Source organism: Mastomys coucha, unplaced genomic scaffold (genome assembly GCF_008632895.1).
Source record: "Mastomys coucha isolate ucsf_1 unplaced genomic scaffold, UCSF_Mcou_1 pScaffold1, whole genome shotgun sequence".
Taxonomy (NCBI): domain Eukaryota; kingdom Metazoa; phylum Chordata; class Mammalia; order Rodentia; family Muridae; genus Mastomys; species Mastomys coucha.
The window spans coordinates 22501227-22525508 of record NW_022196891.1 but is presented as its reverse complement, the minus strand read 5'-3'; the positions used below and the strand labels follow the sequence as shown (position 1 = coordinate 22525508).

At 43.2% G+C, this 24282-nt stretch overlaps 1 protein-coding gene across 9 annotated transcripts in view; it reads left to right on the top strand.

Moving 5' to 3' along the window:
- The window catches only part of Nckap5 (NCK associated protein 5), a 903226-nt gene that overhangs the window by 792280 nt on the left and 86664 nt on the right, over positions 1 to 24282 (top strand). For all 9 annotated transcript variants that reach the window (XM_031380937.1, XM_031380939.1, XM_031380935.1 and 6 more), the window contains 2 exons: positions 11 to 188; positions 7957 to 8035. In XM_031380937.1, the coding sequence (XP_031236797.1) occupies positions 11 to 188; positions 7957 to 8035 (257 nt within the window). The remainder of the gene's footprint in view (positions 1 to 10; positions 189 to 7956; positions 8036 to 24282) is intronic.

The following is a 24282-nucleotide window of genomic DNA, read 5'->3' as shown; positions in this document are numbered from 1 at the left end:
CTACCTGCAGAGTTGATAAGAGAGCCGCTCTACAGACAGAGAGTGGATCAAAGGGTGTTTCCTGCAGGAGTGTGTTAGAGGGCACCTCCCAGGGCTCCTGTTTCGCCAGCGGCTGTGTGAGCACTCAAGGAAGTCAAAAGAAAAACATCAAAACCAAAGTGGATATGGAAAAACCAAGAGAATCCTTGGTAAGCACTTCTCCATGCTGGCTAGAGAATACTTGATTCTGGATGTTCTGGTAAAGTGGGGTGGTGGCAACCTGAGAAAAGACTGTGTTTCTAATATGTAGACTATGCTTTTTATATAAATCTCTCTTCCTTCCCTTCCTGTTTTCTCCCTCTTTCCTTTCCCCTCTCTCTTCCTTCTCCCTTTCCCCTCTCTTCCCCACTCTTTCCTCTCCTCCTCTGTGTACATTTATATGTGAATGGCAATGTCTCATATGCTAACCCATGTGTGGAGGTCAGAGGACAACCTCCACTGTCATTCCTCCCGTCCACTATGCTTGAAACGGGATCTTCTGTTCATGGCTGCATAGAGCAAGCTAGCTGCCCTTCACAGTTCCATGGTTCTCCTGTATCTGTGCCCCACCGAATCTCACTGAGGTTACAGACATACAGTATTATGCTCATCTTTATATGGATACTGGGCATCTAAACTCAGGTCCTCACCCTTAGATGCCAAGCATTTTAGCTACTGAGCCATCTTCGTAAGCAGAGAGAAGAGTTTTTTAAAGAAGAGAGAAACACAGGTGACAACTGCTGGTGGTGGCGGCTAGGCCTTGTGTGGGTGTGGTTCCCTCTGGGAATACTGTTCAAGTTGGGTCTATTTTCAGACAATGCTACAATCTCTGTACATTGCCAGAAAGGGTTGCTACCAAGATCATCTTAGAATGATACCCAGTGCTAGAATTTTGTTTTGATAATGATGCTAGCCTCCACAGCAACAAAAGAGGAATGGGGTTGGAGATATGAAAATGCCAGATGAGCTAAGAACATATCGGCTATATTGATGTTTTAGGGGCTGTTTATTTTTTATGGAAGCTGTACATAACATGTAATACTACATAGGCAGAGAGTAGTGAGCCACATAAAGTACTTAAAAGAACAAAATATTTTCAATATAAAATTATTTTATCTGGGGAGATAGTTTTTGCCATGCAAGCATGACAATCTGAGTTTGGATTCCCTAGTACTGAAGTAAAAATCTAGTCAGGGTGGCATGCTACTATAAATTCAAGCACTGAGGAGGTAGAGGCAGAAGGCTCTCTTCCTCTCCAGACCACTGGTCACCAAATCTACCGCCTTCAGTGAGCTCCAGGTTCACTCAGAGACCTTCTCTCAATCAGTAAGGAGGAGACTGATTAAGGAAAACATCTGACATCATTATCTGTCTTACATGAATGTGCAACCATGTGTGCATGCGCACGTCCACACACACAAACTTACACATACACCCCCCCCACCCCCCAACAAGCACACCATAAACTGGAAAGTGCTTGAGGAAGACAGGTAACATTGAGATCTGGCTGCACACATGCATGTGTCCCTACTACAAATATGCACCTGTGTACACAACAGAGAAAGTATTCTTTCTGTATCTTCATACTTTAATAGAGTAAGAGATGCAAGATATACTAGCCCATTTCTGAGGAACAGTTTGAAATGAGAGGTGACGGCACCTAGGGGGGAGTTGGGTGCTTGAAGAGAACAGATTGTAACAGCAATCCTGATTGGTGTTCACAAGCCGATGAAGAGGCGCCATCCTCAGGGTGGGGTTTCACAAACACATCTAAGACAAACACACGTTGGAAATGTTTCTCCTCGGATAGGACTGGACTCGAGTGCTCTAAGATCTTTCTTTCAAGCTGACTCTCTTCATTGCAAGGTTTCTCCCTGCCCCCCCCACCCCATTTTAGCTCTTGGCTCATATGACATCATACATCTTTGAAAACATGGATGTCCCTTGCATTATAAAACCACAAATTATAAGCATATCTGAAGCTGCCCTTGTAGTGTCACTGAAAGGAAAAAGGGAGAAGGAGCGTGGAGAAGCGTGCAATATGCTGGAAATTCAATCCTACTGATGGAAGGCTTTGATAGCCCAGCCGAGCCCCTTATCACAGGCACTCCATTTAACTATGCCCCATTTAATATGACTCTGACAGCTTAGGGTATATCTTCACTGTACAGAAGGACCAGAAAAACAAAAAAGAGCCTATGTTGAACTTTTACAATTTCATTTTTGCTTTCTTATTACAGCCTAATGCTAAAGTAATTTAACATGCTTCCCTTCGTCATCTGAAGTCTTCCACGGGATAAGAGAAAGAACCTCTGCTCTTCCCACTATATCTGCAAGAAACACTCTCACAGTTTCCTGCGAAGTACACGGATTACCTAACCGACCCAAGTTTACAGGATCAATAGGGATATGCTAATTTTTCTCCTTAGCTGAGAGAGGAAATCACTCACACTGGGAAGGCTTTCAGTATAAAGAAGTACTATTAACCTGGATAGATGACCAGCTGTGAACGTGTCCGTGTGGATTCGGATGTTGGACCTCAGCTTCCATCTTGTTTTAGGCAGGGTCTCCTGTTTGCTGTTGTATAGGCTAGGCTAGCTTCTGGGAATTCCCCTGTGTCCGCCTCCTATATTGTCTCAGGCACACTGGCTTTGCAAGTTCATCCTGCCATATCTGTGTGTTGGTGGGTTCCGAGAATCTGAACTCTGGTCAGTATACCCATAGAGCAAGCACTCCTGCCTGCCGAGCCATCTCCCCAGCTCCATTTTTTTTAAAAACTCTAATGTTGTTATTTGTTTCCTCACTTTTGTGAATTGGGCTAAGATTACTGAGTTCAGGAGGACTGTGCTTCTGTGTCCTTTGAGATAGTAAGAAATAGCAGAGAAAGCATATTTATCATGCATTATCATTTCAGGTAGGAGATTAGATGCAAAACAAAATGCATTCTTATACCATTGCTCATTATTGTGAATACCCTTGAACCTTTTAAAATTCAGAGTTTAAGGGAATTCTCTTTCCCCGGGGCTCAAGGTAAATTTGCCGTCTGCTTATTTTAAAGTATGTTTCGAGGGAATTTCCTTATGGTAGTTGTTTAGTTGGAAACAATAGTGATAGATAACATCATTGATGTCTCAGCATCATCCTGAATGCAAACAGTACCTCATTGTCAAGGCAACGCTAAGTCAAGGGTTTTCTTCTTTTTGCCAGGCAGTGCTTGGTGTTGAATCTGGGAACACACACACACACACACACACACACACACACACACACACACTAGACAAAGAACCTACCTACCCCTGACATACAATCTAAACCCTGAAAGCACTTCTCTCAAACTTCTTAACACAATGTGCTACCAGGCTTAGGTCTTCAGACAATAAAATTATATTTATTCCCAAGAGCCCAAGACATTTTTAAAACCATTTTAATATTTGGTGATTTATTTCCTTCCAGGGGCTGTGATAAAATATTCTGACAAAAAGGTAACTTAGTGGAGAATGGGCTTATTGTAGCTCACAATTCCAGATCATAGGCCACTGTTTCCACTGTTTTGGAAGGAAGTTGAGGCAGAAACTTCAGACAGCTAGGCACATCACATCTGTGGGTGAGGGCCAAGAGAAATGAATCCGTGTGTGCTTTCTTGATTGCCTGCTTATGCTCAGCTTAATTCCTCCACTCTTATACAGTTTGGTACCCACGGCCTAGATAATGGTACTGCCCACAGTGGACTCCATCTTCCTATCTAAGTTATCTTTGTTAAGACAATCCCCACAGACACACCACAGGCCAATCCAGTGTTAATAACCCCACACTGAGACTCTCCTTCCAGATGATTCTAGGTTGGGTCAAGCTGACAATTGAAACTAAGGACTGCTGGTAATCATCATAGAAAGATTGTTTCCATATGTGTTTTACATATACCTCAAATCCCTTTATGTCTCAAATCACTTAACTCACCAGTAACTGCATATTCCTTTTTAGTATGGTTAAGATAAAATGTGGAAAAGTACCAGCAATGCTTTACCATAAAATAAATCCGTTTCTCTCTACAGAACTTTAATTAAAGGCTTGCGTCCCCACATCTGCCATCATTTGTAGGCCACTTAGCTCTAATTTTTTTTGTGTGTAATTTAGACCAGTGGCCATGTTACTTGGTGCTTGGAATGGTTTTATGTGTTTAAACGTAGGGTTGGGAAGACCCCCCCCTAGAAAGATTCGCCTGGGTGTGCTCTGCATGCTGTCAGCTTCAAGTTGTTCCTTCCTATGAGTGGAGATTATTTTCTGAATAACAATCTTAAAGAAAGACAGCTCCAGGCCTCAAGACAAAAATAAAAATCATTAACCAAGTTAAAGGGAACGACACACCTCCATGTGGCATAGGAGGGAGATGCCCATTTTAATGCTGTGTGTTAATATAAATGATACCATTCTCTCTCCCAAGTGTCACCTCTTCTGAGGGAAGTCATATCTGCTAATAAAAAAAAATCATCAAATACCATCCCATTAAGATGGGACTGCAGAGATGAAATAGCCAAAAATACTACCATAATTACACAAATGGTTATCATCTTATTAAGTCCTACAAAATGTAATAATTTCAGCATCGTTAATTGAATGATTCCATTCCAAATGTTGTTTTGATGCAAATAAGCAGCCTTCCTTTTGCTAAGTTTTCTAAGACATGAAATAACCAAGCTATCAGCTCACTCATTTTCCATCCCAGAATCATGGTCTTTTGGTTATCTTCCCCTCGCCCTCTGCCTCTCCCTCACTCTCCCTCACACTTTCATGACAAGACATTCTTCTTGGCCCTTGAGTTGATTTTAGTATTAAAAAAAAATGGTATTTGCTTCAGAAGCCCATAGAGTTAGAGTCATTCAGAGAGGATGGATGTACAGAATTCCAAACGAGGAGTTCCCTAAATATAGAGTTAAGTTGAGAAATCACATGTCTCTGTCTGTCATAGTAGGTTGTAGTCTTACTCTTGCCTAGTATGACTTTTGAAAACTCGTTTCCTCCTGCCCTTCTGATAGTTCAAGTTAGTCATGATGAAGGCTAACTGATCCACATTTAGTGGCCCCAGACATTTAGTGGCAAGCTGATATGTAAAGCACCTTTTGACCTCCACAATCGACATGGGTTAAAGATACATAATTGGAAGATGAAGATGCTAACACTTGGGACCTGAAAGGTAGCTCAGCTCGTAACTTGCTCAAAGACCCAAGTTCAATCTCCATAACCCACATAAGATACCTAAGGCATGGTAGCATGCACCCGTAATCCCAACACTGGGAAGGTAGAGGCAGCTCGCTGGCCAGCCTAGCCTAGTCCGTAAACTCCAGGCCACTGAGAGACCCTATCATAAAAAAATAAAAGGGTGGTTAGCACCTGAGGAAGGGCACCTGAACTCCTGAGGTTGACCTCTGGCCTCCACATATGACATTTGTACTTCTTCCATGCATGAGGATACATGCATTCACATGTATGTGCACGCATGCACACACACACACACACACACAAACACACACACACACACACACACACACACACAAACTCTAACACTAACACTGATACAAAGAAGAAACTCATTGAAACCAGAATCATTGCCTACAGTTGTTAGCCAAAAGCCCACCTTGCACTATCTTTGGCAAATTCCCCATCTTGACCAAGAGTTTTCTCACCTCCCAGGAATGTTCCCACATCCCACCTGCTGCATGATCCAGAGTGAAAATTAATTTAGACTGGAGCCTATGAAAATATAATTAGGAAGAGAATCTGTTGCCAAAATAAAGTCTGTCCCTGATTTCCATACGCAAATAGTTTTGAATAATATATCCTCACTGTGCCTTAAAATCTGTTTGTGTAGAGAAGTAGAATATGTCATTCTCTGATACTACGCTTCCCTCAGCTTGTACTTCAACAAGAAGACCTTTCAGATCCATAACCACTACCATTACAGTAAGCCTTGGGTGAACCCAGGAGCTGTATGTACCGTAGTCATAAAGTGTAAATAGTTGTTTTTATCCCAATAAATGTTGAAAACTAGGAAGGGAAAAAAAAGGAGAAAGCTAAATCTAGCCCCCAGTCCAGCATGCAAACAGATGGTGATTTGGGTGTAAGATAATGTTTATATCATATTCAGCCTGAGCTCCGGGGCAGATCCCCCAGCAGCATCGCGTTGTTCCTGCTGTAGTTGTCGGCTGGCCAAGTGACCAGCTGTGATATAGCTTATAGGAGCTGTTGCGGGGTTGGCCTTTCCTTGAGGACCTTGATATTGAGACCATGTCCACACAGATGTAATGGCATAGAAGTCTGAGAACCATGAAGATCCCTGTAAATGGATGCCAGCCTACAGTCTGGCTTTCCTAGTTCAAATCTTAGCTCCTCCATTTTGATAAAGATGTATCATCCCTGCCGTCTCAGGGTTCTTCCTTTCTGAACGCAGGAGTGTTGGGGGCAACACCATTCCCTAGCATCAGGTCAAGCATGTCAGGCCTATGTGTAAAGCTATTGCCCAGCTCCTGGCACCGCCAGTGCAAGTGTTGGCTAGTTTTGTTTATTTGTGTGTTCTAGGGAGGAAGAGCCACATGCATTGTGTGTAAGCATGCTATAAAGGCAAGAGGTCAACCTTAGTTGTCCCTCCTTAGGGACTTTGCATTGTTCTAAAGACAGGATCTTTGACTGGTGTAGGGTGGTTGGGCAGTGAGCCCCTGGGATCTTCCTGTTTCATTTCCTTGGCGATGGAGTTACATGTCAAAACCCTGTACCAGCACACACGGCTTTTTCACATGGGGTGCTGAGGGATCAAACCCAAGCCATCATGATTTTATGTCAAGCACCTTACTGAGTGATCCAGCTCCCTAAACCAGTCAGCTGCTTTTATGATTGGTGTTGTTGATGTCCATGGTACCCCACTGTTAAATTAGAAAGCTGGTGTTTCTACTGAAGACATGTATGCTGAGCTTGAGGAAGGTCGGACCCTCAGAATCTCCATCTACAAGATAACAAGACTTGATGGGACTCTCTCTAACATTCCTTCTGAGGCATTGCCATCTGGAACTGGAGTCTTTCAGCTTGAAGGGACAAAGAACTTTTTTTTTTTTTTCAGGCAGGGTCACCTATAGCTTAGGCTGGGCTCAAATTCATTATGTAGCTGAGGATGACCTTGAACTTTTATGGTCATGCCTCTACCTTATGAGGGGCTAGGATTTTATGAATATGCCATCAGGCCTGGTTTATGTGGAGCTAGGGGTTGAACCAAGGGCTTCACGCATGCTAGGTAAGCCCTCTACCAACTGATCAACATCCCCAGACAGGAAGAAATGTTTTTAACATGACACTTGCAAATGTGTCTTGCCAGTCTAGTTCACTGAGTGCACAACACAGTCTTCTTGTTCCATTAGGGAAAGGATGGAAAAAAGAAAAAGAAAAAAGAAAAGACACTTTCTTAGAGAGAGTTATATTCTAGGAAAGGGTCACGAGACCTAAACATGATTCAAGAATAGTCCCTTATTCTTATTAAAATAACTTATAGCAAGAGTCTGTGACTCACGAGGAGTTATAGCCCCGTAGACTTTAACGTTTCCTAATACCCTGGTGTGAATGACTCCATTATAAAGTTTTAAAACCAAAGCCGTTAATCTTAAAAATCACACATAGAACCAGGGACCCTGTGAGTCCCGCAGTTCAGAGCTGGGGGTTGTAATTCTGGAAATGGGCTCTCTTAATTAAAACCTGTAATGAAGCCAGATAATAAAGGCAAAGTAGAATAAAGTATACACACACACACACACACACACACACACACACACACACATTATATTTCCACACAGGTGTATACATTCAACACTCTTATTATAGAATTGCTAGTATTATGAAGATTGCAAAAGATTGTTGTAGAATAATGAATTAAAAACTTCTAGTATCTTCTTGCCGCAGGGGGCAGAGGTCTGTGAAGATGTACGAGAAGATGAAGAAGACAGAGTTGCTGATACTGCGCTGCAGAGCCACGTGATAGGTAAACGTCCATATGTTGCTTGATTGTCTCTTACTTTGATGCATTCTCTTGGTACATTTCTAGAGGCCTTGTCTTATTTGGCCCATGACTGCAACAGTTCTCAACCTGTGGGTGGCAACCCCTTCAGGGTTGAAATGATATATACATATCTACATTATGATTCATAACAGTAGCAAAATTATGGTTTTAAGGTAGCAATGAAAGAATTTTATGGTTGGGGATCTCCACAAAATGAGGAACTATATTAAAGGATTGTAGCCAGGCAGTGGTGGTGCACACCTTTAATCCCAGAACTTGGGAGGCATAGGCAAGTGGATTTCTGAGTTCGAGGCTAGCCTGGTCTACAGAGTGAGTTCCAGGATAGTCAGGGCGACACAGAGAAACCGTGTTTCGAAAAAACAAAAAACAAACAAACAAACAAAAAGGATCGTAGCATTGGGAAGGTTGAGAACCACTGCCCTGTGGCATATGAGGTGGAACTTTTTTCTCAAAGAGGTTAGATGTTATATTAATGACTTTTCCTGTTGCTGTAATCATAATGACTAATAAAAGCAACTTCAGGAGAAAGGGTTTCATTCTGGCTCACAGGTCACAGGTCCATCAGGGTGGGCAGGGTGTGGCAGCAAGAATGTGAGGCAACTGCTCATCTGACATCCACAGTCAGGAAGCAGAGAGATTGAATGCTGGTCCTCAGCTCTCTGTCTCCATTGTATTCAGTCTGAACCCCATAGGATGGTGCTGCCCATTTTAAGGTGGATCCTGTCACCTTATTTAACCTACTCTTCGATAATCTCTTATGTGCATGCCCAGAGCCTAGTCTGATCGAGAGGACATGCTCAGACCTTGTCTCTGTGGTGATGATAGATCCTGTCAAGCCGATAGTATAAACCATCACGAATGCTAAAACTCAAACAAGTAGATTGGGCCTGGGCTTGGGGCTAGCGTCATTGATGGAGTCCTTGCTTGTCAGTGACAAGGCCCAGGATTTGATGCCAAGTACCACAAAAGGAAAGCAAGTAGAAACAGGAAGCCACACTGTTTCCGGGGTCTCTGTGCCACACTGTGGAGAAAACATGGGTGTTTGCAAAGGAGTAGAGTCTGAGCTGAAGTGGAGTGTGTGCTTCTGGTACGTAAATGGAGGTGACACTGGGAACTAATGCTTATCATCCTAAGGAGAGAATCAACTCTTAGAATATCCCTTTATAAGGTGATCTCAAGACACAACTAATGCAGGAGTCTACTGTTTAAAAAGACAGGGCGGCGGCTTTCTGAAATGGGACATTTTTAAAACTCTGACACTTCACATACAAAACTGTCTTAGTTTCTTGCCTGCTGCTATGATAAAATATTCTGACATATTTTATCATAAGCACAACATAAGAGGGAAAGGGTTTATTTTATAGAGCTCACAGGTCAGAGGTGCAGTCCATCACTGTGGGGGAGTCCCAGCAGCAGCCCCTGGAAACAGTTGGTTGTTATATCCCAAGATGAACATAATGAATGCGGGTGTGCTCCCCCCCCACCCCTCTCCACTTTTCCATTCATAGAGTGTAGGAATGCCCACTGAATGATCCAGCCCGCAAATAAGGCCGATCTTTCCACATCAAGTAAAGTAATCAATATACTGCCCCCTCCCCGGGTATAACCAGAGACTGGTCTTCCCAGGTGATTTTTGTCAAGTTGAAAATTAACACTAACCATTACAAGAAACGAATAAAATAAGTAAATTCACTTGCCAAAACCTTCAGCACAATTTTCTCTTCATTATTTCTATAAAAACTCCTAAATATAGATAGACCTGAATTTACTTCAACTTGTTAGGGGTTTCTTTCTTAATAAAGAAAGAAATTATAATTATTCAGGAAACCTGATTCAGCTGGCTGAGGTTAAAAACGAATCCCAAGGGACACAATGGTTAGCTACCTGCTCCCAACTCCCTGAAAGCTCTACCACGCTAGAGCCAGCCCAGTTGTATTTCTGAAAGTTGTACACACCACCAGATATAAAAGAAAAAAAATGTGCCCAGTGAATTGGGATTCAAATGCCCTGTTTCAGCACCTGTTAGGAGATCACGAGGAAATTTCTGTGACTTTCCGCTGTGTGAGGAGACTGAAGAAGTAATTGGTAGCATTCAGTGTTCTTCAGGAGACACCAATGGCTATGAACATGCATGTGCTGATTACGCACCGTGACACGCAATGATGGAATGGATTGCTCTAGGAGTAGCAGCCTGACCAGTGTCTTAGCTTTTCTTTTCGCTCAGCTAAAACACACTAACAAAAGCAACTTAAGGGGCAAAGGGTGTATTCTGGCTCGGGGTTAGAGGATACAGTCCATCATGGCGTGAAGACTCAGCAGCAGGAGATTGAGGCAGCTGATCCCAGTGTATCTACCATCAAATGTAGGAGAGCTGACTGTATGCATGCTAATGCTCAGCTCCTCAGCTTCTTTCTTCCGTCCTGAGCAGTCCAGAATCTCCTGCCCAAAGGTTAATGCCACCCACAGCTAAGTTGGGTCTCTACATCAGTTAACATCCTCAAACAACCCTCCAGGAGCGTGCTCAGAAGCTTGGGCTCCCAGGTGATTCTAGATCCTGTCAAGTTATCAGTCAGCAGTAACCATCGCAAGGGAATAGTAAGTCCTAAGACGTGACGCCCTTGAGTAGGGCTAGCATCCAATAGCCTTTGCATGCATTGCTTTCACCAGGATGCCCTTAGCAGCCAACTCCCAGCACCCCCAGCTCTGTATGCCATATTTTTCCCAGCATCCCCAGCCGTCTCCAGCAAACTATAATTTATTGTGTGTCTTGGAGTGTTGTTGTCCCCATTCAGCTTAATGAGACCAGCACACAATTATTATTCTTTTCATTTGTAATTAGGAATATAAAAGTCTTCACAAACAGCTGAATGAGTGTAGTCTGAATCAGATTATTATTCCAAGACATCCTTTTATTATGGTTGTCAGTGTGAAGGGATTTAATTGGTACCAGTTCAGCATAGTTAGCTCATGTGCGAGTTAAATATTGTTTAACAGCCTTCAAAGCATGCTAGTCTGTAAAGCCTGGCTGAGTCTCCTTTTCCCCCTAATGAAGTTCTTGGACCTGTAAAAAAAAAATAATCATAACAGGCAAAAGATTCAGTTCTATAACAGAGCACGTGCCAAATGTGCTCAAGGCTCTAGGGTCAATCCCCATCACTACAAAACTGAGACTAAGGAAGAAGGACTGGGAGGGTAGTTCAGTTGTGAACAGTGTCTGCCCAGTAGACAGAAAGCATTGTCTTCGTCTCTAGCGCTGAATAAACCATGCACAGTGCTGCAGTCAAGGTCCTTTTTTGCAACATAGCGAGTTCAAGGTCAGCTTGGGTTGTATGAGACCCACCTGAGTCTCAAAATAAGATAACAACAACAACAACAACAACAAAAGCAAAAGCAGGGAAAAGAAGAAGCAGGAACAACACAAACACACATGCACACACATATGTGTGTGCACACAAGTAATGTTACATGCTGCCCCTCTTCTTGCATTTTTTTTATTTCCTGAAATAGGTGACATTTATTATTTGAGAGATTAGATCAGGTTTTACTCTTGCTGCCTTCTTGAATTTTATGTCCCTATGCCATCAACAATACTGTGGAGGTTTCCGGTTTTCAAACCCCTTGCCTACAGGTTGCAAACTTAGTCCTGCCACTCTAAGCATTCTATTTCCATGGAAACAGAAAGTATGGGAAATAGTAGAAGCTTCCAGGTTCCTTGTAGGCACTATCTAATACAGTGTCACAGGGAAATAGATCATACACCCAACCCTCGGTGCAAAGGATGCTGGGAAAGTGCACACATTCCTTTCTAATCTCTGCCTTCTGAAGTAGCAGAGGGAAAGGTTTGATACTAACTATGAGCTAGCCATCAGTAGGAATATTTTAAAGGTTCTCCCTGTCTGAGACTAGATGAGAGTCACTAATGTTTATTCCTTTTCCTTTATCCCATCACAGGGACTGAGAATATATATATATATTCTCCCATGCTGATTTTCCTAAGCACACTATTATCATCATATATTTTGCAGTATTTTATAGCCATGATATAATATTTTCAGTTACAGTACCTGAACAGTCTCTGACTCTTCCAAACAAATATCAACAAACACCTTTCCAACAGAGAAAAATAGACAAGGAATGATGACCTGAAAGTATGTGTTTCTGTCAGTGACCGCAGGGCGACTGTGTTGGTTTAGTCAAATGCCATGAGTTGAATAGAAAACAAAGTATTGTTAACGAAACTGGATCTAAATTGAAATGCAAGATTTATAAATTAAGCAATAGCCCGGAGCTTAAGAGGGCATGCTGTTCTCACAGAGGACTGGAGTTCAACTGCCAGCACCCACATTGAACAACTCAGGTCCACCTGTAATTCCCACTGCAGGGGAGCTGACTTCTTGCTATTTTGAGTACTGCTTGCCCACAAGCATACACTCACATAGGCATGCACACATATGCATAAGTAGAAGTGAAAATATCTGTGTGGAATTTTGAAAATTAAGTAAAATAAAAGCACTAGATATTTTTTCTTTAAAATATTCCTAGTAAATGTTAGACTTTGTGTTAATGAGCAGCAGGAAAATAGCTTGCCTAATTTAATAGACGCTCCAGCATAAATGGTTTCTTTCCTACCTTTTAAACAATGACAGATCGATCCTATACATTAGCCTAATTGTCTGCTAATGTTAAACACTCTCAAAGAACTGGAATACTGCTGTCTTATGTTGAAATTACCAACCAGTGGGGAGAGAGAGAGTGTAATTGATAAAGTTCTTGCTTTGCAAGCATGAGGACCTGGGTTTACTTCCAGAACCTATGTTGAAAAAAAACCTGGGTTTGGTAGTGCATGCTTCTATCTCATCGCAAGGAAAGTGGGGTCGGGACCTGTAGATCTCTGGGCTCACTGAACAGCCAACCTAGCCTACGTGGTGGCCTCCAGTCCAATGAAAGACCCTGTCTTTAAAAAAAAAAGAAAAGAAAAAAGAAAAAGAAAAAAGACATGTATCACCTAGGAAATAAGAACAGAAGTTGAACTCTGGCCTTCACACACATGCCTACCCATGAGCACCCACACATGTACCCTGACATGAACACACAAGCATACATAAAGAAAGAAAATATATCAGTCAGTAATAAATGTTAAAAATAATTCCCACAATTGCAAGGTAGCTCAGTGGATGGCACTTGCCACCAACCCTATTGACTCAGATACAATACCTGGCCCCATAATAGAAGAAGAAAGTAGAGTCCCACAAGCTCTCCTTTGACTTCCACACATTCATGCAACTAGCTAACTAAACAAACAAGCAAATGAACGAACAAATGTAATGCATAACTAGCTAGGTGTAATAAAAATGTTTGAAAATTCCCCAAGTAAAGACACAGGATCCAGAAATTCTTAAATAAATAAACAAAAACAAACTAACAGACAAACAAAACCCCAAAGATATTTTGAGGATTTGAAGGAAAAAGTCATATAGAATCTAGTGGTAGCCACAAATCTATAAGACATAGAAAGGACAGCTGTCTAATGTCCTCACACATGTGCACATAACAACACCCACCTCATTGGATGAAGGTTACATGAGCCCCATCTAAGCTCTCCAGCATCCTAAGAGTGCTTCTGGTCTCTTCTGTAGAGGCTTTCCAGTACCAGCATGACAAGACAGAGGACACGGTCCCACTCCAGCAGTGCAGCTTTCTCTGGATGGCCATAGCGCATTGTCTTGGAGCTTGCACTTGTAATATTTCATTACATATGCTACTTGACAATTCCATACGCCTATATAAGACACTCTGGTTGTTCTCACCCTCTCCTCTCCCATCCCCTCCTCCCTTATGTCTTTTTGTTTTGTTTTCTGACCAACTGATTTAGATCAAGGCCTTCTGTGTACCCAGAGGCTTGGAACTAGCCATTCCGGCTGATGGGCTCTCTATTGGGTATATATACCTGATGACAATGACTGCCCGTTCCCTGGTATCCATCAACATCCAATAGTTCAGCAGGGAAGAGAAGAGCTCCTTATGCTCCTCCCTGATCCATGGTTACCTTGTGCAGGCAGCCACAGCTGCTGTGAGATTGTGTTAGTCATGGTTGTGTCACGCCCAGAAGACAACATTTCACAGGCTGTCTCCCTGTTTTCCGGCTCTTGTGTTCTTTCCATTCCCTTCTCCGTCATTATCCCTGAGCCTTAGAGGCGTGGTATGAAGGTTGGAGAGTGTTCAGAGAGTTCTCTTTGCTATCCCAAGAGCTGCTATTGCCGTCAAGGGATTTCTATAGCCCAATATGCTACCTCCTCTTCCCTCCGTCCCAAGTTTGGGCTAATTTATAGACTAGGAGGAGATCAGAAGTCCCTTTGAGTGCCTTTCCTCCATAAACCTGTGCATTTCCAGTTTCCCAGGGTGTGATCCTCTTATTCCTGCCCTCTCCAAGACTTTAGTTAATATGGAAATATAAATTATGTCACCATAGAACCAGATTAAGCAGGACTCTTTCATATCAGGTATTTTCATTATACTCCATATTTACCTCTAGTTAAGAGCAGTTCCTGGGGGCTATAGGTCTGAGACATTCAAAGTGTTTGTTTAGGCAAGTGACACGATAAGGAAGAGAGAAAACGATCAAGCCCACCTTACATAAGAAAAGGGATATTTTTGCATAAACTTACTTCTGCCATAAAACTTAGAAGTGAAACAAAACTATGTTGAGCCCAATAATAGTAAACTTGAGACAGCTTAGACATTTTGCCTGTGACATAGACCGATACCTGTACCCTGGTCATCCATCCACACAACACCTAGCCTACTCGGCAGCCCAGTGCACAGGTCGGGGAAGGCAGAAGGGATAGAGGAGGCACAGGATGGATGATTCTTATTGCAGAGGTAACTCCACCACGCTCAGGCAAAGGAGAGTCACTGCAGCAGCATCCTCACCCAGCAGAGGAGAAAGGGCTTGGCTGAGTGCCCATGTTATTACAACTGTGGTTGTGAGAAGAGAGTAAGGTCCGTCCCATAGGCTCTTCCAATGGCTTTGCTTGAATCAAGAATAAGAAGCCGGGCAACCACACTTGCCAGATTATATCAAGCCCCAAATAGAGCACACTTAGCCATAGTTGACCACAGTGGATCTTATCATCTGGATTTTGCAGATCACATTTTGGGTTAACTCCAAGGCTGTATTTCTCTGACCAGAAATACAGGAAGTAACTAAGAAGCGCTAAGTTTCAGGGGTTTGAACAAGAGTAGAAATTTCTTTTGTGTGTATGTATGTATATGAGATAATATTTATGTGTGTACTTGTGAGTATGTGTGTATGACTGTATGTAATCACATGTGCATGGATGAACATGTGTGTAGAGTCCTTAGGCACTCCTGAATCTGCACATACGTGCACATAGCAATACCCACTCATACATCCATATACACACTGGACCCTGCCAACCCATACACACTAAATAAACTAAAAGGATTCCTAGCAATGTAAATATGAAGTCTACACTGTTCTAAAAATGCTTTAGCTTTAGCTGAATCCAAGAGGCAATTGCTAGAACAAATCAGGTGAGAACGCTGACAAAAGGCAGAGGTAAAAATTGAGTTACTAATGACATGTGACTGAGAAAAGAGATAGAAACAGGGATTCTTTTGGCTTCAGCAATGGACATGCATCAGAAATAAAAATTGAGAATTTTTCAGTGATCCATTGTAATGCAGAGCTGATCTAGGAACCTTTGAAAATGTGCTACAGCACAACTTTTAAAAAACCAATTCATTGCAGACACTTCGCCACATGACTTCATATAGATCTACCTTGTTGGTTTCCAGTTATTGTTGTTGTTCATTTTTATTTCATACTTTATGGAGACCGAATCTTATGTAACTCTGGCTGGCCTCAAACTCTTTGTGTAACTAGTACAGAGAACCCTGAAGTCCGGGTCCTTCTTGCCCCTGCCTACTGAGTTCTGGGTTTACAGGCATGTGCGGTCTGTGTACGCTGTATACATGGTGCTGGGGATAAAATCCAACTAGGGCCTCCTGAATATTAGGCAAACAAACCCTCCGTCTAGGGAGCTGCATCCTCAGCTACCTTATTATTTTACACCACAGCATAATGCTTCCTACTATTGCTATGACCACAGCAGGTCATCATTTATTTCCTGTCACTAGCTATCCAGACATCGTCAAACAAACAATGGGCTCGTTTTTCACATAGGTGATCCTAAATGTTTTTAAACTCTTTAAAAATACTTTTTACTCTTTAAACTTTTCGTACATTTATGCTATGTACCTTAATCACAGCTACCAACCATTTTCTCCCTCCAGTTCTCCACCCCATCTCCCTAGTGCTCCCCCATCTTCCTAGTGCTCCCCCATCTCCCTAGTGCTCCCCCATCTCCCTAGTGCTCCCCCATCTCCCTAGTGCTCCCCCATCTCCCTAGTGCTCCCCCATCTCCCTAGTGCTCCCCCATCTCCCTAGTGCTCCCCCATCTCCCTAGTGCTCCCCGCCCAACTCCCTCTGACTTCTGTCCTCATCTTATTGTTATTAATAATCCACTGGATACTTTTTAAATAATTCATAGACATGAACCCAGACCTTAGTGCTTCTAAACAAAAATCCTCATGCTTTGAAAATGGATAATGCCCCCCCAAAGTAACTTATCAATGCCAGTCTTAATTTCTTTTCATCAGCCCCAAGGTAGAATGGGATACTCGTGGTTTACCCATCACCTTATCTCTGGCGCAGTGTCGGCTCCACTCATTTTGCCCAGGATCAGATAAAAGGATGCTGGCTTTATCTTTGCTCTGCCACCCTGGTGCAGCTAAAAGCTTTTCAGGAAGGGGGAGGGGCAGGAGGAGCTGAGAGGTTAACAGGTTATGAAGCATTGTCCCAGCCAAGCCAGAAGCACTGAATCAATTTCCAATATGTTCCTCACAGAGCTAAAGTCCTATGCTCGGGAGATGTTATTGTTTGATTATAAAAGCAGGTGGAATTTGAAGAGAGACTTTCATGCCACCTTGATAAACAGTCTGTGCCTGTAACTCGATTGTGTCAACTCCCAGATGGAGGCGAATTATGCTTTCGGGTGACTCTCTGCCCATCTGAAACTTAGCATTGAGCTCCCTCAGCAAGAACTCACTGGGAAGAAACTCAGCTAGCTTGTGCAAGATCATATTTGGAGTCACTCTCTGCTACCCCATTTCTAAGTGAACAGGTTGTATTTTGACCTATGTCACTTCTCTGGCTGTTAACCTACTTCTCAAAATGTCCCTCCTATGTTAAAAGCAGGTGCAGATAATTCTGGTTTCAATCAGGCATTAAGGACACTCCCTTTCCTGTGTGACATTTGTTATTATTTAAAACAAAAACGAAATCCAGCCTCTTCGGGCTGGAGACATGGTTGATTCAGTGGTTAAGAGTATGTGATGCTTCCCAAAGAATGCAAGTTCTGTTCCCTACACTGTCACCATGTGACTTATGACCACTTCAGATTTGAGGGACCAACTCTCTCTTCTAGACTCTGCCAGCACCTATACTCATGTGCAGTGCTCGCGCGCGCGCACACACACACACACACACACACACACACACACACATGCACAGATACACACACACACACACAAACACACCACAGTTTTAAAGTAATAATAAAAACACTTCTCGGGACCAGAAAGATGGCTCAGTAAATAAGATGCTTGTCATGTCAACCTGGGGGGCTGAGTTCAGATCCATATATGTTATGTAAAAACCCAGGTGTCATGTGCGTAGCTCCAATGTGGGGTTTTTGGTGAGTACGTAGGGAACAGTAGCTCCCAGATGCTTAGCAGCAAGCCAGTCTAGCCAAAACAACGAACTTCAGGTTCAGTGAGAGTCCTTGTCTCAGAAAAATAAGGTAGAAAGTAAAAAAGGAAGACACTTGAAGTCAACCTCTGACTTCCACACACAGCCATACAGCTGAGTCCACCTGTACACAAATACAAAGAAGTACACACCACATATACACACAAAGAAATTGAAAACTTCTCAGCGCTTCTCAGATATGGTGCTATAATTTATTCAGATTTTTGCCCTCTTAAATTAGCATAGGTATTAGTCACTTAGCATGGTGTCAAAATACTTGAAAGGATAAAGCACTAGGGAGGAGGGTTTATTTTGGCTTACAGTCTAAGGGAATAGAGTCCATCGTGTCTGCTCAGAGCTGCAGCAGGTGGATAGCGTCCAGAGCTGCTCATGACACAATGCCAACCAAGAAGCAGAAAAGGTCAAGCCAGAGCTTGACTGGGCTATCGCTCACAAGGTCCAACCCCAAGCCACACTTGTACCAGCAGGGTTCTACCCCCTCTCAACTTCTCAAAAGTGTGCCACCAGCTGGGGACCACATACGCCTATGGGCACATTTCATATTGAACCAATACAACAGATATTCATTGAGCAAGCCAATAGGTTTCGTACTTCAGTAATATTCTCTTCTCCCATTAGTTTTGTACCTTTTCCTCTTCCCACTGGTCTCTTTCGTCTCTCCGATAACCTCCCTTGAGCCTTCATGTATATTTAAATCTAGATTTCATGTTGCTGAGTCTGGTTTATTTTATATAACGTAATAGGTTCTGTTACGTTCCCGTGCAAATGTCATACTTTCATCCTCCTTTATTACTGACTAAATTATGTCTCTGTGTGTGTTTAGACATGTGTCCCATGTTTATCCATTAATCTCAGATGGAAAGGCAAGTTTAATATTATATTAGTTACTCTACGTGTTGCTGAGACGTAACACCCGATTAAAACAAGAAGGAAAGGCTTATTGCATATTGTAGTCTGTGTACAGTCCTTTGTGGTCAGGAGGCATAGCAGCAGGAGCGTGAGGCAGCTCGTCATCACGCGGCATCCACAGTCAGGAAGCAGAGAGATGGATGACAGATGTTGACGCTCGGCTTGCTTTCTCCGTTTTATGCAGCCCTGGATCCCAGCCTTGGAAGAGCGATACACACATTCACAGTGGATCTTCCTATCCTAATTAACCAGATCTAGAAGCTTTCTCACAGACAGGCCCAGAGGTCTGCTTCCGTGGTGATCCTCTGTCTCATAACCTTGACAATCCAGGTTAAACATCACACCCTAGTGTGGTCATTGTGAATAATGCCACGGCGATCATGGCCATGCAGGCTTGGCTGCTAATTAGCTACATGCTGACTTGGCTAAAATAAGGAGACATGTGGGAAAGAGGAAGCAGTAAACAACGTTTAGTGTTGATGGTGAGGTCAAAGTATGGATTTTATGGTGTGATATAAAACATTTCACCTCTCTGTCTCAGACCCATCAGCCGTAAAGAGGAAGACTAGTCTAGAAGACCTCTATTGTTTGTCTGACTAAACATACTGAGTTTTCCAAGGAACTAGGGTTACCCTCGAAGCTTTAAAATATCTATTAGAGTCCCCAGCTTAGACTTTGACTGAGTAGTCATGTTAGCTCTGCTCCCTCGCTAAGGGTTTTGCACTTTGGAAAAGTACATCCACTGGTTTGCAATCTCACAGCTCTGGTGCCGCCATTACGAGTCCTAGGTTCCAGTGCCTCCTTGCTGTCTACCCTCATGCTGTGGCTTTAAATAAACCCCCAGCTCTTCCAGAACCTCTCCCCCCCTCATTTTCCAAATGGAGAGCGTAGCGATTGTGTAAGCACTGCTGAAAACATCTCAGGTGCTAACAGGAGCCCAGCCATGGGTCTCTGCTATTATAGTTACTGTCACTAAAGGTTATCTAAGGCCTAGGTGGATTTCTGCTTGATGAAGGCTGTCCATGGAGAGATGTTATAGCCTTGCTCCTATTTCACAGCAAGAAGGCCAGCATCTATGTAGAAGACTAGACTATCTTAAGAATGGAAAGGGTTTGCCATGGACATTTCTGGCCATAAGCCTTACATGTCAGGAAGAAGGCCTGGGTACCACATTTACCGAATGGATGATGAAATGACTGAATCACCTGAATCCAACACACCGCATCTTACTCAGAGCCATCCCCCGTCTTCCCACTCATACTCTTCCCCCCAGGCTGTCCCATGCCGTGCTGCTTCACACCTTTGTCGACTTGCAGTTGGCAAGAGGACAGTGATGGGGAGAACTATACCTTCTCCACAGGTAGGAGTGAGTCACCTTCATTCTCTAGTGCTCAGACCGCAAGGCTCAGCCATAAACCAATTTCAGTTCAGTTACTAAATATTTATTAGGCTTTGAGTCATCCCAGGCAATTGTGCTGAGCCCTCTGGGGATATGAAAATGGAGTCTGGATTTGATGAGCTTCTCTGATCTGATTCTGAACCAAGATCCTTATTTACATCTCCCCCCCCACTTAAATTTAGTAGGAGATTGGATCATTCAATCTCTTGCCTCAATATTGGGCTACAAGGAAAGGTCAGTTTCCATGGATGGCGTGGAACTTAGGGGTTGTCCACTCCTTCCCTTAGGCACTGCCACAAAGGCTTTATCCCTGTAAAGAGGCCTGTCGGTGTAAATGATCAAGAAATCACCTTGCTTTGTAGTTCCTCAATAATGTGAACTTATTCTCCCTGACATCCTAGAAAAAGACAAATAATTTCTTTTTAAACAGATGGCATGTGGAGCCAGTGTTTAAATGTCATCTCTGCCACTGTTTACTGCCCTACTTAGTCAGGGAGATATTTGCCTGTTGGATTCTCTTGAGCGCTGAGTATGTGGTGTGAGAGAGAAGCTTATCTGAGTGTTACCTCCTAATAAAACCACTTTGGGGCTGGGGAGAAGGCTCCGTCTAAGAATTCCTTGCCACACAAGACACGTGTCCCTGGATCCCATATAGAAAGACAGACGTGGTAACAAATGCTCATAATCCCAATGCTGGAGGGTACACTAGCCTACTGGAGAAGCTCCAGACCAGGGAGAAACCCTGTTTCAAAAAACCAAGACTGATGATGTCCAAGGTATGACCCAAGGCTATAATCTGGATTCCACATAAACACAAAAATACATATGCACCTGTACATACACATACACACACAGAGAAAGAGGGAGGGAGGGAGGGAGAGAGAGGGGGGGTGGGGAGGAAGAAGGAGAGGGAGAGAGGGGGGGAGGGAGAGGGAGAGAGAGACCTGGGGCTATTACAGTTAGATGTGGTCTTGACAGATGATATAACTATGGCATTTTCACTTTTCTTTTTGGTGACAGCTAAACTATATGGACTATTTTTTTATTCACCTTAATGAAATAAATACATGAGTTGTCTTTTAAAAGGATAATTTTTTATTTTTTGTATGTACCTGTATAGGTGTCCGTGCTTATGAGGGTAGGTGCCCTGGAAGGCCAGAGAAGGAGTTGCATCCTCTGGAACTGAGTGGTTGTGATCTGTCAGATGCAAGTGCTAGGAACTGAACTTGGGTCCTCTTCAAAACCAGTATACATTCTTAACTACTGACCCATCTCTCCAGGCCACGGTGGCTTTCATTTTTAAGATTTTATTTTTATGTTTAATGATATATACACTGAGCCATCTCTGCAGCCCCAGCAGGCTAGCTTTGCTTAATTCGTTAGTGTTTTCCAGGATTATAATGAGATTTGCAGCAGTCTGGTTTAGTTTCCCAGTAGACTCTGTGACAGGGACTCAAGGTCAAGTAAATTATCAAGAAGTGCAGGAAAGAGCACTAAGGGACATCCGGCAGGGAAGGGAAGCCAGACAGTAGATGGCACGCTGTCACTCAGGATGAGCTATATAATCTGCACAACTTGGTACAAAACAAAAAATGCATGTCCTCTTGTCCAGAAGTTACTAGAGGGCCAATGAGATGGCTCAGCAGGTAGAACTGCTTGCTGCAAAACTCTTGACAACCTGAGTTCAATCCCTGGATCCTGCTGTAGAGGAAGACTGACTCCAGAACGTTGTCTTTTGCCCACCATACATGTGCGGCATGGCATGTGCACACCTGGGTGCCCCAGTACATATCATAGATATATATGTATAAACATGAATAATGCTAAATAAGATAAGAATGTTAAGGTTACTAAAAATTTTAACAGCTAGAGATATGGTTCAGTTGGTAAAAGGCTTGGCTTGCAATCCACAGAACCCACATGGAGACATGATGAAAAACCCATGCACTTGTAACCCCGGAACTGACAAAGCAAAGAGAAGAGGATCACTGGGCTAACTGACCAGTCACCCTAGCCTCCTTGGGAGAGAGACACTGTCTCAATAAACAAACAAACAAACAAACAGAGTCAGAAAAATGATAGCCAGAAATTGTCCTCTGGCCTTCATATATGCATATATACTCACATCCGTTTATAAACACATAGACATACAGAGAATTTGAAGACAGTAACCGTAGCAGACAAGTCTCATACATGTCATCAGCCATGGCTCTTATGTTACCTGACACCTTAGCCTGTGAGGAAGTCTGAAGTATAAGTCTTAGTGTTCTTCCTCCTGAAGAGTCATCACCACCTACCACCACTGTAACTGCCGGGTGGCTTCTGTCCAAGCAGCCAGAGCAGTGTGGGTACTTTGGACATGTTCAAGCACTGGGAGGGTCCAGGACAGTAGCCAGGCTACCTTCAGTACCTAATTTGCTACCAAACACCAAGATTTGATTCCTCGTCTACTTATACCCAAAGCAGGGACAAATGTCTCTACATGTGTGTGTACCGGAATGTAGTGGGCAGTCCTGGCCAAGTCCTGCAGTGGCTAACCTCAGCGGTCAGTTTAATGAGCTGTACATCACCTGACATACAGATGTCTGAACTTGGCTGGGGAGGGGAGGTTGTATTCGTTGCATCCATTGAAGTGGAAGGCCTGCCCACGGTGGGTGTCACGTTTTCCCTGGGCTGGAATCCTGAAGTGGGTGAACAGAGCAATCATTGGTTTTTCTGCTTCCTGTCTGTGGATGCAATGTGACCAGCTGCTTCAAGCGCCTACTGTCTTAACTTCCCAGCCATGACAGACTTCTCCCTGATCCATGATCCAGAGTAAAATTTTCCCTTAGGTTACTTTGGTGAGATTGTTTTTGTCCCAGCAACAAGAAAAGAAATGAACACAAGTCCCATTCAGGAGAATACTCACCTCTAGTCTTTTGTTGTCTACCTGCTTCTTAGCCAGCTCTAAAGACACCTGTCTTTTCTGCATGTAGAAAGTCAAACATGAGCAGAAAAATGAAGAGCAAAGGAAGCCATGATCCTGTGTTCCCAAAACCACAAGTATATTTGTTTGCAAATTTTATGACCCTGGAGGTCTAGGTTCTTTCCTCATGAGCCTTATTTGTCTATTTGGGAAACAGATCTAGAATTAGTCTCAAGCTTTGTCTACTAGGTCTGAATCCTCTAGCTCAGAAACATTCAGAAAGCAGTTTGAAAGGTATTACATTCCTAAAGTTTGGGGAAGAAAGCCATGGGGAGAGTTTAGTTGGTGAAGTGTTTGCTGCGCAAGCGTCAGGACCCAGGTTGGATCCCCAGAGCCATCTAAAGAGCCAGACATCGAAGTGGACACTTGTAATCCCAGTGTGGGGAGGTGGAGACAAGTGGATTCCAGTCTCGTTGGAAGCCTGCCTTGCTTACCTGCAACTTCTAGACCAATAAGAGACCCAGTCTAGTAAAAAGACAAGGTGAATGGTACCTGGGAGAATGACACCAAAGGTTGCCCCCTGACCCACGTGTACGCTTGCATACACACACACACACACACACACACACACACACACACACACACACACACGAGCCTTCAGATGCTCATGCACACAGTGAGTGGTGAGGTTAGTAATAGGTTGCATTCTGATGAGTACATACTATGTAATGTGCTTTTGCTCTTTGTGCTGGTTGACGCCCCATCCCTTTCCCCCTCTTTCATTGTATCTATGAACTCTTGACACGAGCACCTTAATCACTGCAGTGGTTTATTTTATGGACTTTATGTGTCAGAACAGAAAAGTCAGATTCTTGTTCAAGCATTGTTCTAGGTGCTTCTGTGTGTTGGGGGTGAAGTGAACTTTTGGATTGGTAAACAAATACAGCAGGTTACGCTTCTTAATGTAGGCTTCAGGCAATCTGTGGAAAACCCAAGTAGAAGACAAAAGCTCATCTTCCCATGCGAGAGGAAAGTTCTCCCACCTGCCCTGACTTCAAGCAGGGAGATCGCAGTTGTTTGTTGTTTGTTTGTTTCCATTAGGGACAAGGCAAAGAATTCACTTTTGGGGGGGGGGGGTCTTC